Below are 13323 nucleotides of genomic sequence, written 5' to 3' on the forward strand. Positions count from 1 at the left end.
TGGTAACTCTATGCCAGTCTTCATTAACCCCATTTTCTATTAATTATACAAAGGAAAAACCATAGTATTAAAAAAGACATCTGAGGCCGGGCGTGGTGGCTCAAGCCTGTAATCCCAGCACTTTGGGAGGCCGAGGCGGGCGGATCACGAGGTCAGGAGATCGAGACCATCCTGGCTAACACGGTGAAACCCCGTCTCTACTAAAAAATACAAAAAACTAGCTGGGCGAGGTGGTGGGCGCCTGTAGTCCCAGCTACTCGGAGGCTGAGGCAGGAGAATGGCATAAACCCGGGAGGTGGAGCTTGCAGTGAGCTGAGAACTGGCCACTGCACTCCAGCCTGGGCGACAGAGCGAGACTCCGTCTCAAAAAAAAAAAAAAAAAAAAAAAAAAAAAAAAAAAAAAAAAAGACATCTGAGAAGCTTTTAGTGAATCTCTTCCACTTGCTAAATTTGGCAGCTACCAAAATAAAATTTGAAACCACCAGAGGTAATTTTCTCTTATGTATCAAAGTTTGTAAAGGTTTTAACAGATGAGTGAATGCCTTAAGACTTTAAGCAACAAAAGGTTGGAATAAAGTAATGCTGCACATCTAAGCATTTTCATTAACAAGTCAGTAATTTTGGAAAGTAAGAAAATACATTTTTGGTCTTGATACTTTTAAATATAAATAGCTATCTCAACGAATTGAAAACGTCTGCCAGTGGCAGAGTAAGTGGTACAGACTAGTACTTCCTTTGAGAACTAAAAAAGGTGGGTGAAAATATTAAACACATTTAATTTTCTGAAGGCATAAAGAAAGCTACCACGGCAATGAGAAACTGCAGGAATAAAATTGGAGATAAGACATAATGTCTGAAATTTGGGACGTAATATCTAAAACTGTTTATTCCCAAGAGGTATTTGCTAATTCTGAAGGCAAATACTGGGCAAGAGAGGCTGGAGAGAATTTTTGACAAATTCAAGTGACCGAAGAAGAAATACTAGAATTCAAGTCTTTCCAAAGAGGAGGGGCCTGACGTACCTCCCAAACTCCTAAGTCCTAAAAGTATCCTAGAAATAAGGTTTATATGTTCACATTCTGAACATATAATAAGATGAGTCTTCCAGAGACTCAAGCCCTGTTTCAAATAATCTTCATACATGACTGGATAAAGGCAATCAGGGATTACTACTGATCCTAGCCTAAGAAGCTATGTTAGAAGCTATGGCAAATCCTCTCTGGAAGAAGATATTATCCAGACTATCTTATTACCTCTACAATTTTAATATATATTGTCTGGCAAGTGATATAAAAATCACCATATGAGGACATAGGACATCAGCAAAACTCAAGAAAAATAACCATTAGAAAACAGGCCAACAGGAGATCTAGGTAATAAGGCTATCCCTAAAAGAAACAGAGAAAGAGAATGAGGCAGATGCATAATTTGAATAGATAATAGCTAGGAATTTCCCCAAATGCACGTGTGCGCAAGCGCGTGCACACACACACACACAACAAAACCACTAAGCCACAGATTTAAAAAATATTATAAACCCCAAGGAAGATAAATACACCTAGGCATATCAATGTGCAACTGTTAAAAAACAAAGGCAAATAGATAAATTTCAAAGGAGACAGAAAAGCAGATTGCCTGCAAAGGTAATTATATAAAGCTTACTTCTCAATAAAATGATAAAAGACAGACCAAAATAAAATATCATCAAAATACTAATAGAAAACAACTTTCAACTTAGAGTTCTGTATTCAGTAAAAGTATCCTTCAAAAATGAAGGCAAAATAAAACACTGCCAACAAACAAAGAAAAATTTGTCACCAGCAAACTCACAGTAAAAGTAATACTAAAGGGTGTTCTTCAGTAACAAGCAAAATAATTCTAGAGGAAAACTTACAGGACAGGAAAAATAAAACAGCAATTAAAATGATAAATATGTGGGTTAATTTAAATGGCTATTGACTCAAATAATGACTGGCTATGTTCACCATATACAGAATCCAGATATATAACATTAATACCATATGAGAGACAAATAAATGAAATTAATGTTATAGCTTCTCCCCTTGTCCAGAAATGTTGTTAGTACTAATTTACATTAGCTTTTAATCCGTATGTGTATTATATTAGTATCTGACATAGTACATTTAAGGCAAAAATTACTAGAGATAAAAAGAAACATCTAGTAATGATAATGTGTCAATTAACAAGGAAGATTATAACAATTCTAAATTGTATGTAAAATCAAAGACAAAATATATAAAGCAAAAATTAGTAGCTCTAAAGGAGACAAATTCACAATTATTTGTAAAATCACAACACACTTCTTTTAGTATTTGATAGAAGAAAAATAGTCTACTCAAATACAGAGAATTTGAAAAACAAAATTAAGATTCGTTTGTAGAGATTGTGAGGAGATAAAAGGAGAAGTCTTCCAAATGTTCAACTACATTTTATCTTCTAAGTAAATGGTAATCTAGCAAGTAACAAACATGTAGAGAATGTACTAACAAAATTAGTGGGAAAATTTTAGGATTTGATATCCATTTTCTTAATTTGTCCTATTTTTCAAACAGGAGTTGGTAACAACAACATCAAAAAAGTGCAGGTTTCTGTGGTCAAAGCTGAGGATCTAAAGTGCTGCTATCTAGATCTGGGTCCCTGTAGCTAAGTTCCATGATCTTAGTGCTAGTTCTAAGGTAATAAGTAGTTAGGGCACTGTTGCTTACATCACTGGGGAAATAGACTTTCGAGAAATAGACAAAGAGCAATTTCAGACCTCTTGGCTAACTTCTGCCCCAGCCAGCATGCACCAACAGATATAACAATAAATAATGGTGACTTCCCAAAGAAAATTTTAAAAAAGTAGAGTCCTTCCTTTCTGTCTTTAGTGTTTTCACAAAAACTGCTGATTCATTTTCATTATAGACCTGAACTGCCCTCCTTTTGCCTTGATCTCAGTGTCCTTAGGCTGCTTAGACAATGTAAAATTATCTCATCACTCTACTCATTAGTGAATTTTTTGGGGTCAATATTGAATAGTTTTGGTACCCAGAACATGAAAAACTCAACAGCCCTGAATTGATGAAACTGTTTGCTCAAAAAGGGAAACAAGAAAGACTGCAAATCATCTCCTTGCACATTTACTATTATTTGCAGGAGCTTGACAATACCAGTATCAAATAATCAAAGATGGCCACTATACAATGCTTAACACTCTCAAAAGTGTCTCCCCATACGCGTAACTGCACATCAGCTATATGATCCAGATGTTCATAATTCTAACTAGATAGAAGAAAGTTGGCCTTGGTCACCTCCTGAGTCCCCACACCACAATTGTGGCATTGAGCACTCTACTTCCCCAGTGTCAGATTTCTGAGGCATACTGAGTTGTGGCTTCCAGTTTAAGGCTTTCCTGAAGTCACTGCACTTATAGGGTTTCTGTTTAGTATGAATTTTCTGGTGTTTAATAAGATTTGATCTGATGGTGAAGGCCTTTCCACACTCATCACATATATACGGTTTCTCTCCTGTGTGAATTCGATGATGCTCATGGAGTTGTGATTTCTTAATGAAAGACTTCCCACAGTCACTGCATTCATAGGGTTTCTCTCCAGTATGAATTCTCCTGTGTCTATTTAAGTGTGACTTCTGGATGAAGGATTTCCCACATTCAGTACAAATATAGGGTTTCTCTCCGGTATGAATTCTCTGATGCATAATTAGTGTTGATTTTCTTGCAAAGGCTTTCCCACATTCACTGCACTCATAATGCCTTTCTCCAGTATGGGATTGCTGATGTATGTGGAGACCTGACTTCCGAGTGAAGGCTTTCCCACAGTCACTACATTTATAAGGTTTCTCTCCAGTGTGAATTTTCTGGTGTGTAAAAAGATTTGATCTGTCAGTAAAAGCCTTTCCACACTCAGCACATCTATAGGGTTTCTCTCCTGTGTGAATCTGCTGATGTACGTGGAGTTGTGATTTCTTAGTGAAGGATTTCCCACAAATACTGCATTCATAGGGTTTCTCTCCAGTATGAATTCTCTCATGTGTAATAAAATGGGATTTGTGGAAGAAGGCCTTACCACATTCAGTGCAAACATATGGTTTTTCCCCTCTATGAATTCTCTGGTGCATACTTAGTGTTGACTTCTGAATGAAGGCTTTCCCACATTCACTGCATTCGTAATGTCTCTCTCCCGTATGACACTTCTGATGTATCCTGAGCCGTGACTTCCAGGTGAATGATTTTCCACAGTCACTGCATTTATAAGGTTTCTCTCCAGTATGAATTTTTTGGTGCTTAATGAGATTTGACCTGTCAGTAAAGGCCTTACCACATACAGTACATATATAGGGTCTTTCTCCTGTGTGGATTTTCTGGTGTATAATGAGATTTGTCTTGTGAGTGAAGACCTTCCCACATTCTGAACATATAAAGGGATTCTCTCCTGTGTGAATTCGCTGATGCACATGGAGTTGTGATTTTTTAATAAAGGATTTCCCACAGTCACTGCATTCATAGGGTTTTTCTCCAGTATGAATTCTTTCATGTGTGATAAAATGTGACTTCCGGATAAAGGCCTTCCCACATTCAGTACATACATAAGGTTTTTCTCCTGTATGGATTTTCTGATGCATACTTAGTGTTGATTTCCTTGTGAAAGCTTTTCCACATTCAGTACATTCAAAGTGTTTCTCTCCAGTATGAATTTTTTTATGTATATTAACGTTTGAATTCTGAGAGAGGTTTTTCTCACATTCACTGTACTCATAGGGTTTTTCTCCAGAATGAATTCTCTGGCATCTGAACAGATCTGACTTCTGGATAAAGGCTCTTCCATAGTCACTGCATTTATAGTAATTCCCCTCAGGAGTTTTCTGACGGTTTGACTTGAGGGAAAAATCCTTCTCATATTCAGTGCATATTGCTGCATAAACCCTCTGACGGCCATCAAGCTGGGACTTCCGAGTGAAGACTGCCCCACATTCATGGCATTCATGCTGCTTTTCTTCAGTACAAATGCTCTCATGTGCAAAGGCATGTGACTTCGGGGAGAAAACATTTACATAGTCAGAGAACAAATAGAGGCTGTCTCTAGTATGAATTTTCTGATGTTGAATGAGAGCTTGCTTATGATGCAGAGATTTCCTACACTGATTACATTCACAAGCAGTCACTTCTGTATGAGAATTCATATGAGTGAAAATATCACCATCTCCAATAGTCTTATCAGAATTTTCTGTTGCATTGTTTCTATTATATAAGGTTACAATAGGCTCCAAATTCTTTCCAAATGAGTTACAGTTATGGAGTCTTTTTCTTGAGGAAACCAGGTGTGTGTTTACATGAACTATTTCCCCAATGTCCTTATATTCACAGACCCTGTCGTTAGCTAGTGTTTTCTTGTTAATGAAGGCAACATGACTTAAAGGTTTGTTCTGGTTTTCTCCACATTTTCTTGTGTGTTCATCATCTTTCCACAATTCTTCTAAAATGGAATATGGGTCATCTCTTTTGGAGAGATTAATATTAATCTCAGACTGGAAAGAAACTTCTTCAGACATTCTCTGTTGTAAAGGTCCAAAACCAACGTCCCCATCTAAAAAAGAAAGAAAAGATAAGACTGACAAAAAGAACAATGAACAGAAAATAAGGCCAGGTGCGGTGGCTCATGCCTGTAATCCCAGCACTTTGGGAGGCTGAGGTGGGCAGATCACTTGAGGCCAGGAGTTCGAGACCAGCCTGGCCAACATAGCAAAACTCGGTCTCTGCTAAAAACACTAAAAATATTGTCTCTACTAAAAATTAGCCAGGCATGGTGGCACATGCTTGTAATCCCAGCTGCTCAAGTGGCTGAGGCAAGAGAATGGCTTGAAGGCAGAGGTTGCAGTGAGCTGAAATTGCACTACTGAACTCTACTCTGGGTGACGGAGCAAGACTCTGTCTCCTAAATAAATAAATAAATAAAAATATAATAGACCTTTGATTCAGGCCGGGTGTGGTGGCTCACGCCTGTAATCCCAGCACTTTGGGAGGCCAAAGCAGGCAGATCACCTGAGGTCGGGAGTTCGAGACCAGCCTGACCAACATGGAGAAACCCTATCTCTACTAAAAATGCAAAATTAGCCAGGCATGGTGGTGCATGCCTGTAATCCCAGCTACTTGGGAGGCCAAGGCAGGAGAATCACTTGAACCCAGGAGGCAGAAGTTGTGGTGAGCCGAGATCTCGCCATTGCACTCCAGCCTGGGCAACAAGAGTGAAACTCTACCTCCAAAAAAAAAACCAAAAAAAAAAACCAAAAACAGTTGATTCAAGGCAAACACAGAGAAATGAGAGAGGCGATATAAATATAACAAATGTACATAAGTATTTTAAATATATATATATATAGGTATAATAACTCATTTGTGTATAATATGTAATACAATGATACTGAGTAATAACATTAATACATTACATTTATGACATGATAAACAATATCATTTAGATGTGCTGTTCTAAGTTCTATATTAATTCACTTAAACTTTATCACAGCCATGTGTGGTGGTTCATGCCTGTAATCCCAGCACTGTAGGAGGCTGAGATGAAAGGATTGCTTGAGTGCAAAAGTTTGAGACCCGCCTGGGCAACATAGTGAGACCCCCATCTCTACAGAAAAAAAAAAAAAATTAGCTGGGCCTAGTGATACATGCCTATAGTCCCAGCTACTCAGGAGGCTGAAGCAGGAGGATCACTTGAGCCCAGGTGTTTGAAGCTGCAGTGAGCTCTGATTGCACCATTACACTCCAGCCTGGGTGACAGAGTGGGACCCTGTCTCTCTCTCTCTCTCTTTTTTTTTTTTCCTTTTTTAAGACAGTCTTACTCTGTTGCTCAGGCTAGAGTGTAATGGCGTGATCGGAGCTCACTGCAACCTCCATCTCCTGAGTTCAAGGGATTCTCATGCCTTAGCCTCATGAGTGGCTGGAAGTACAGGCATGTGCCACCAGGCCTGGCTAATTTTTGTATTTTTAGTAAAGACAGGGATTCACCATGTTGGCCAGGCTGGTCTCGAACTCCTGACCTCAAGTATCTGTCCACCTCGGCCTCCCAAAGTGTTGGGATTACAGGCATGAGCCAGCAGGCCAAGCCGAGACCCTGTCTCTTAAAAACAAAAACAAAAAGCACTTTATCACAACCCTTTGCTGTTGGTATTATTATTGTTTCTAGTTTACAGATGAGGACACTGAGCCATAGAAGAGTTTAGTAATTTGCCCAAATCAAATGTTTAGTAACTGGCGAAGAAGAGATTCCAATTCAGTGCAAATGTAGTAGAACTACATGGTGAGTGAGGTGTCAGGAGAACAAAGTGACAAACTCTGTGAAAAGAAGTATTTCTGAGTCTAGATTCTTATCATTAATCCGTAAATCCTCACAATCTCCTGTTTGCTCTTTTCCCTATGATCCACTGTGCCCTAAATACCAATGTGTTTATGTTTATAGTAAAATTACAATATCTTAGTATTCCTAACTTGGCCAAACAATAAAATTTATATACATTTGTTAGATTTATACAGCCTCTCTCATTTCTCTGTGTTTGCCTTGAATCAACTCTATGTAACAATTGGTCTATTTTCTTTTGAGATGGGGCCTCACTCTATCACGCAGGCTGGAGTGGCTGGAGTGCAGTGGCATGATCCCGGCTCACTGCAACCTCCACCTCCCAGGTTCAAGCAATTCTCCTGCCTTAGCCACATGAGTAGCTGGGACTACAGGCATGTGCCACCGTACATGTATTTGTAAAAATACAAATTTTTGTATTTTTGGTAGAGATGGGGTTTCACCATATTGGCCAGGGTGGTCTCAAACTCCTGACCTCAAGTGATCTGCCCGCCTCAGCCTCCCAAAGTGCTGGGATTACAGGTGTGAGCCACCGTGTCTGGCCTATGGTTGAATTCTTCATCCCTGGTTTGGGGTACTGATGTGATAAATGCATCTGGTAGAAGACATAACAGGAAAGAACCAGACATCAGAGGAGGAGACTGAAAGCTGTTCATCAAACCTGTACCTTTCCTTCACAATAGTAAGCTTGTAGCCAAGCACATGGCTGCCTCGCAATACTAGGTTTGTCCAGCTTCATTTGTCACTAGGTGGGACTGAGTAACTCTTTTTCACTAATCAGTGGGAGTGATAAGGCCAACGTCTTAAGAAAGTGGGTTTGTCTCCCACAAACCTCTTCTTTTCCCACCAGTATATTCTAACTTGGCAGCACCCAGTTCTACGATGCTGGCAGAGCCCTAGGGCAGGGGTCAGAACACTGAAGCCCTTGGGCCAAATCCAGGCTTCTACCCGAAAGCTAACAATGGCTTTTACATTTTTAAATGGTCAAAAAATTAATCAAAAGAAGAATACCACTTCACAATATGTGAAAATTATATGAAACTCAAATTTCAGTATCCATAAAGTTTTTATTGGAACACAGCCACACCCATTCATTGATGCATTGTCTATGGCTGCTTTGGGGCTACAACTGCAGAAATGAGTCGTTGTGACAGCAGCCATATGGTCCACAGAGCCTATTCACTTTTGTGCCTTTACAAAAAATTTGTCAGCCCTTGCCCTAGGGGATGGTGGTACAATGACTTTCTAGAAACTTTCTTCCTGAACGGCCATGGAAACAGAGTTGCCCAGTGTTATGGCCACAGAAAAGGGACTAACACACATCTTTCCATTAGTCACTGCAGTCTATTTTATCAATGAACCCAAACATACAGTCTTTTCATTTTCTCCATTTAAGCTTCCTTTTTCTGATCTTTTGTTTCTATTCAAAATTCATTGTTCTTCATTAACCATTTGGGGTTCTCTGCTTTAAACGCTAATTTCAAATTTCACCACAACTCCCGAGAGGCTCTCTTTTAACTTAAAAACAAACAACAAAAAGATACTTTGAACCACTCATATTTATATTTGAATTGGCATAGATGTGCATGTTAACAAATGTGTAATGCACAAAGATTGAAATTTTCAAGACTTCATGCAGTTACCCTCTCTTTCGAATTAGTTTTTCTAGCCCTTTGAATTGCTCCTAGAAGAAAAATTTTGAAGTCTTTCTGAAATAGAGCAAAACGACCTCCTCTTCTTATAACACAAATTCAGGAGTTTAATTTCACTATTTTCTACAGAAACTTCGCTTTTTAATGTACAAGGGTAAAATACTCAGTTATCACATAATTTAATGTAGGTTTCTCTGAATAGGTCCAATTCAAGGAGTAAGTGAAAGCTGAGCACAAAATATGTGTATTATTATTATTATTATTATTATTATCATTGAGATGGAGTCTCACTCTGTCACCCAGGCTGGAGTGCAGTGGTGCGATCTCAGCTCACTGCAAGCTCCGCCTTCTGGGTTCACGCCATTCTCCTGCCTCAGCCTCCTGAGTAGCTGGGACTTCAGGCGCCTGCCACTATGTCCGGCTAATTTTTTCTTCTTTTTTTGTATTTTTAGTAGAGACGGGATTTCACCATGTTAGCCAGGATGGTCTCGATCTCCTGACCTTGTGATCCGCCTGCCTGGGCCTCCCAAAGTGCTGGGATTACAGGCATGAGCCCCCACACCAAGCCTTTTTTTGTTTTGTTTTTTGAGACGGAGTGTCGTTCTTGTCACCCAGGCTGGAGTGCAGTGGCGTCATCTCGGCTCACTGCAACATCCACCCCCTGGGTTCAAGTGATTCTCCTGCCTCAGCCTCCTGAGTAGCTGGTATTACAGGCGCCTGCCACCTCACCTGGCTAATTTTCGCACTTTTAGTAGAGATGGGGTTTCGTCATGTTGGCCATATTGGTCTCAAACTCCTGACCTCAGGTGGTCCACCCACCTCGGCCTCCCAAAGTGCTGGGATTACAGGCATGAACCACTGTGCCCAGCCAAAATACGTGTATTATTTGAATACACAGATAGATAACATAATAATCAAAGGGCTCAATGAAGAGGGAGAATGAAAGAATAACATGAGGTGGAAATGGTTATGGAAAACAGGCACAAATGTGAATTGCAGATAGGAGGCCATATTCTTTCTCTAGCTTACAAACCTACTGAGAGGAGAATCTGTCACATGTTAGATATTAAGTAGTAACTTTAGTTTTGTTCCATGTAGCTATGACAGGATAAACACAGCACACAATGTTTTAAGTAGTGAAATCTATCAGCAGCATCTGAGATGAAATAGTGGAAAAGAAAAAATGGGATTATCACAAATAGGATTAGAATAATTGAGACATGAGAAAATATAGACATGGTTGTAGGTGATATGACTGGGAGGTAAGAAAGAGGCTTTTCTAAATGAGAAAAATAGCTAGAAAAGCAGAATCAATTATCTGAGAGATGGATTAGAGGGAAAAGTAAAAACTCCAAGATAACATTTTGAATTATCTGAGAAGATAGATTAGAGGGAAAAGTAAAAAACCCGAGAGAAGATGCCAACATTTTGAAAGGCAAGCCCCCTGCTTTTGGCATGCTACATTGTATCTTGTCTTCCTTCACACAAACAGCCAGACCCTTATATGCAGACAGTATTGGTCTTTCCCGAGTGCTGTATACAACAGGGCCAACGCCTGACTGAGACACACAAATAACAGTTTTAGAGTAAAAGTTGTTCCCATGAACCACTTATCACTCAGAGCTTCTGCTGCAGCAGAGACACATAATCTGAGACACAGATAGATCTGGGCTGAGACACATGGCCCTGGGCAACTTTAAGGAGGACCCAAAGCCCTTACACCTGCCCTTAAATGTCCATGATAACTCCTAATGTAGGCTAGTTATGTATAGGACAGAGGCAAAGTGCATACTTGCCAGCAGGTAGTATAACCAGTTGGGAAGAGAAGAAAGACCCCTGTGGGGGTGATCATTACCTTGACATCCTGCTCACTGCCCCAGCTTTAAATGACCTGCAAGGAGAAATGGACCCCACCCCAAACTTGGTTCAGATGCCAAGAGTGATTAGGAGACACACACAGTAAGAGGGTATAAAAAGACTCATTACTCACATAATGAGGCTTTCTGGGGACAGCTCCAAGCAGGTCCAGATGGGGCTAGAGTGAGCAAGGAAAGGACTGTCTTTGGGTTTATAGCGGGGGTGGTGGGGCTACGCTAACTATTCCCTTATGTAGTTGGAATTTCCCAGCACCAATGGAGGGAATACATGGGCTTTTTTCTCAGTTTGTCCAGGTGTGGGGAGAAAAAAAGAGAGAGGGGTGAGGCTTAGAAAATGTCAGCAGTTGAGGCCCGGGCACGGTGGCTCACGCCTGTAATCCCAGCACTTTGGGCGGCCGAGGTGGGCAGATCACGAGGTCAGGAGATCGAGACCATTCTGGCTAACACGGTGAAACCCCGTCTCTACTAAAAATACAAAAAAATTAGCCGGGCGTGGTGGCGGGCGCTACCTGTAGTCCCAGCTACTCCTAAGGCTGAGGCAGGAGAATGGCGTGAACTCAGGAGGCGGAGCTTGCAGTGAGCCCAGATCGCACCACTGCACTCCAGGCTGGGTGACAGAGCGAGACTCCGTCTAAAAAAAAAAAAAAAAGAGGGCCGGGCGCGGTGGCTCAAGCCTGTAATCCCAGCACTTTGGGAGGCCGAGATGGGCGGATCACGAGGTCAGGAGATCGAGACCATCCTGGCTAACACGGTTGATGAAACCTCGTCTCTACTAAAATAATACAAAAAAAACTAGCCGGGCGATGGTGGGCGGGCGCCTGTAGTCCCAGCTAATCGGGAGGCTGAGGCTGGGAGAATTGGCGTAAACCCGGGAGGCGGAGCTTGCAGTGAGCCGAAATCCGGCCACTGCACTCCAGCCTGGGCGACAGAGTGAGACTCCCGTCTCAAAAAAAAAAAAAAAGAAAAAAAAAAAAAAAAGGAAAAATGTCAGCAATTGAACATCAAAAATGAAGGACACAGAATGAGATGTTCAAAGTATTTTATTAGGAAATACAAATTAAATAATAATTAGAAATTAAAACCCATCAGATTAGCCAAATTATTAAAAATTTGGATAACACTAGGTATGGATAGGGATGTGGGAAATCTAATACCCTTGTACAAAATTCCAGGGACTACAGAGTGACACAGCCAATCTGGAAAATAATGTGCTTATACCTCATCATATAAGCAAACCCACTCCTCTTCCTTAAGAAAGTCTCATTTCTGGCTGGGTGCAGTGGCTCACGCCTGTAATCCCAGCACTTTGGGAGGCCAAGGTGGGCGGATCACGAGGTCAGTAGATCGAGACCATCCTGGCTAACATGGTGAAACCTCATCTCCACTAAAAATACAAAAAATTAGCTGGGTGCGGTGGTGGGCACCTGTAGTCCCAGGAGGCGGAGCTTGCAGTGAGCCGAGATTGCACCACTGCACTCCAGCCTAGGGGTCACAGTAAGACTCCATCTCAGAAAAAAAAAAAAAGAGGAAAAAAAAAGAAATTCTCATTTCCAATAAGAATAATTCATGAAGAAACGTATTGCGGTACTGTTTGTAGTAGCTGAAAAACTGGACAAGTAAAATGTGGCATGTATGTGCACTACAGAGTGATATGTAGAAATTAGAAAAATGCATTGCAACATGGACCAATTTGAGAAAAAAAAACTGAGTATGATATATAATACAGTACCATTTCTACAAATTAACAATGCCAACAACTCAGATTTTACAAATATCCCACAAATTCAAGGATAAATGGCAAAACATGTCAAATATATTAGAACAGTTCCCTCTTGGAAGGATAAAAATGAGTATGGAGACTGATGATTAAAAAGAATAAATAAAATAAGAGGAGAGCCTTAAACACACTGATGATGATATTGACTAAAAACTAAGGCTATAATTATTAACTTAATCTGTACAGGATATACCTGTACATGAGATTAAAAAAACTTTTTGTAAGATATGAAAATAAATAAATTAGAAAGATCAAGTCAGTGTTGTGTTGCACTAGCCAAGTAGGAATAAAATGTCAGTGGTACCCTCAAAATCAACAGTCAGAGAAGAGGCATGGGGGAGACTTCAGATAAGCCCATCCCTAGATGACAGTTCTGAGGCACTTAGGGGAAAGAGACAAAAGGAGAAGAAACAGCAGGAACTGAAGCTGTAATGCACAGTAATTTTTTAAGAAGGTAGATCTGTTGAGTATTTGAATGCATAAGGAAATGATCTAAGACCCTGATGGAGGTAGAAAGAATAAAACTTTTCTAGGGAAAGACAGAAAAAAGCAAGAAAGCAGGACCTTAGAAAGTAGGGTGTGACATGATCCAAAGAACCAGCAACTGTAGCACATTCCCTCCTAAAAAGCCAAGC

General features: G+C 40.3%; 1 protein-coding gene across 7 annotated transcripts in view; it reads right to left on the reverse strand.

Moving 5' to 3' along the window:
- Window positions 1-13323, reverse strand: part of ZNF484 (zinc finger protein 484) — a 128377-nt gene that overhangs the window by 18027 nt on the left and 97027 nt on the right. For 3 of the 7 annotated variants that reach the window (XM_030919971.1, XM_030919974.1, XM_030919975.1), the window contains 2 exons: window positions 11025-11069; window positions 3128-5603 (listed from right to left, as the gene is read on the reverse strand). In XM_030919971.1, the coding sequence (XP_030775831.1) occupies window positions 3283-5603; window positions 11025-11069 (2366 nt within the window). In that variant the 3' untranslated portion in view covers window positions 3128-3282. Of the gene's footprint in view, window positions 1-3124; window positions 5604-11024; window positions 11070-13323 lie in introns of those variants that run through there. The other 4 variants (XM_030919977.1, XM_030919976.1, XM_030919978.1 and 1 more) reach the window with 3 other exon arrangements.

This window comes from Rhinopithecus roxellana, chromosome 16 (assembly GCF_007565055.1).
Source record: "Rhinopithecus roxellana isolate Shanxi Qingling chromosome 16, ASM756505v1, whole genome shotgun sequence".
Taxonomy (NCBI): domain Eukaryota; kingdom Metazoa; phylum Chordata; class Mammalia; order Primates; family Cercopithecidae; genus Rhinopithecus; species Rhinopithecus roxellana.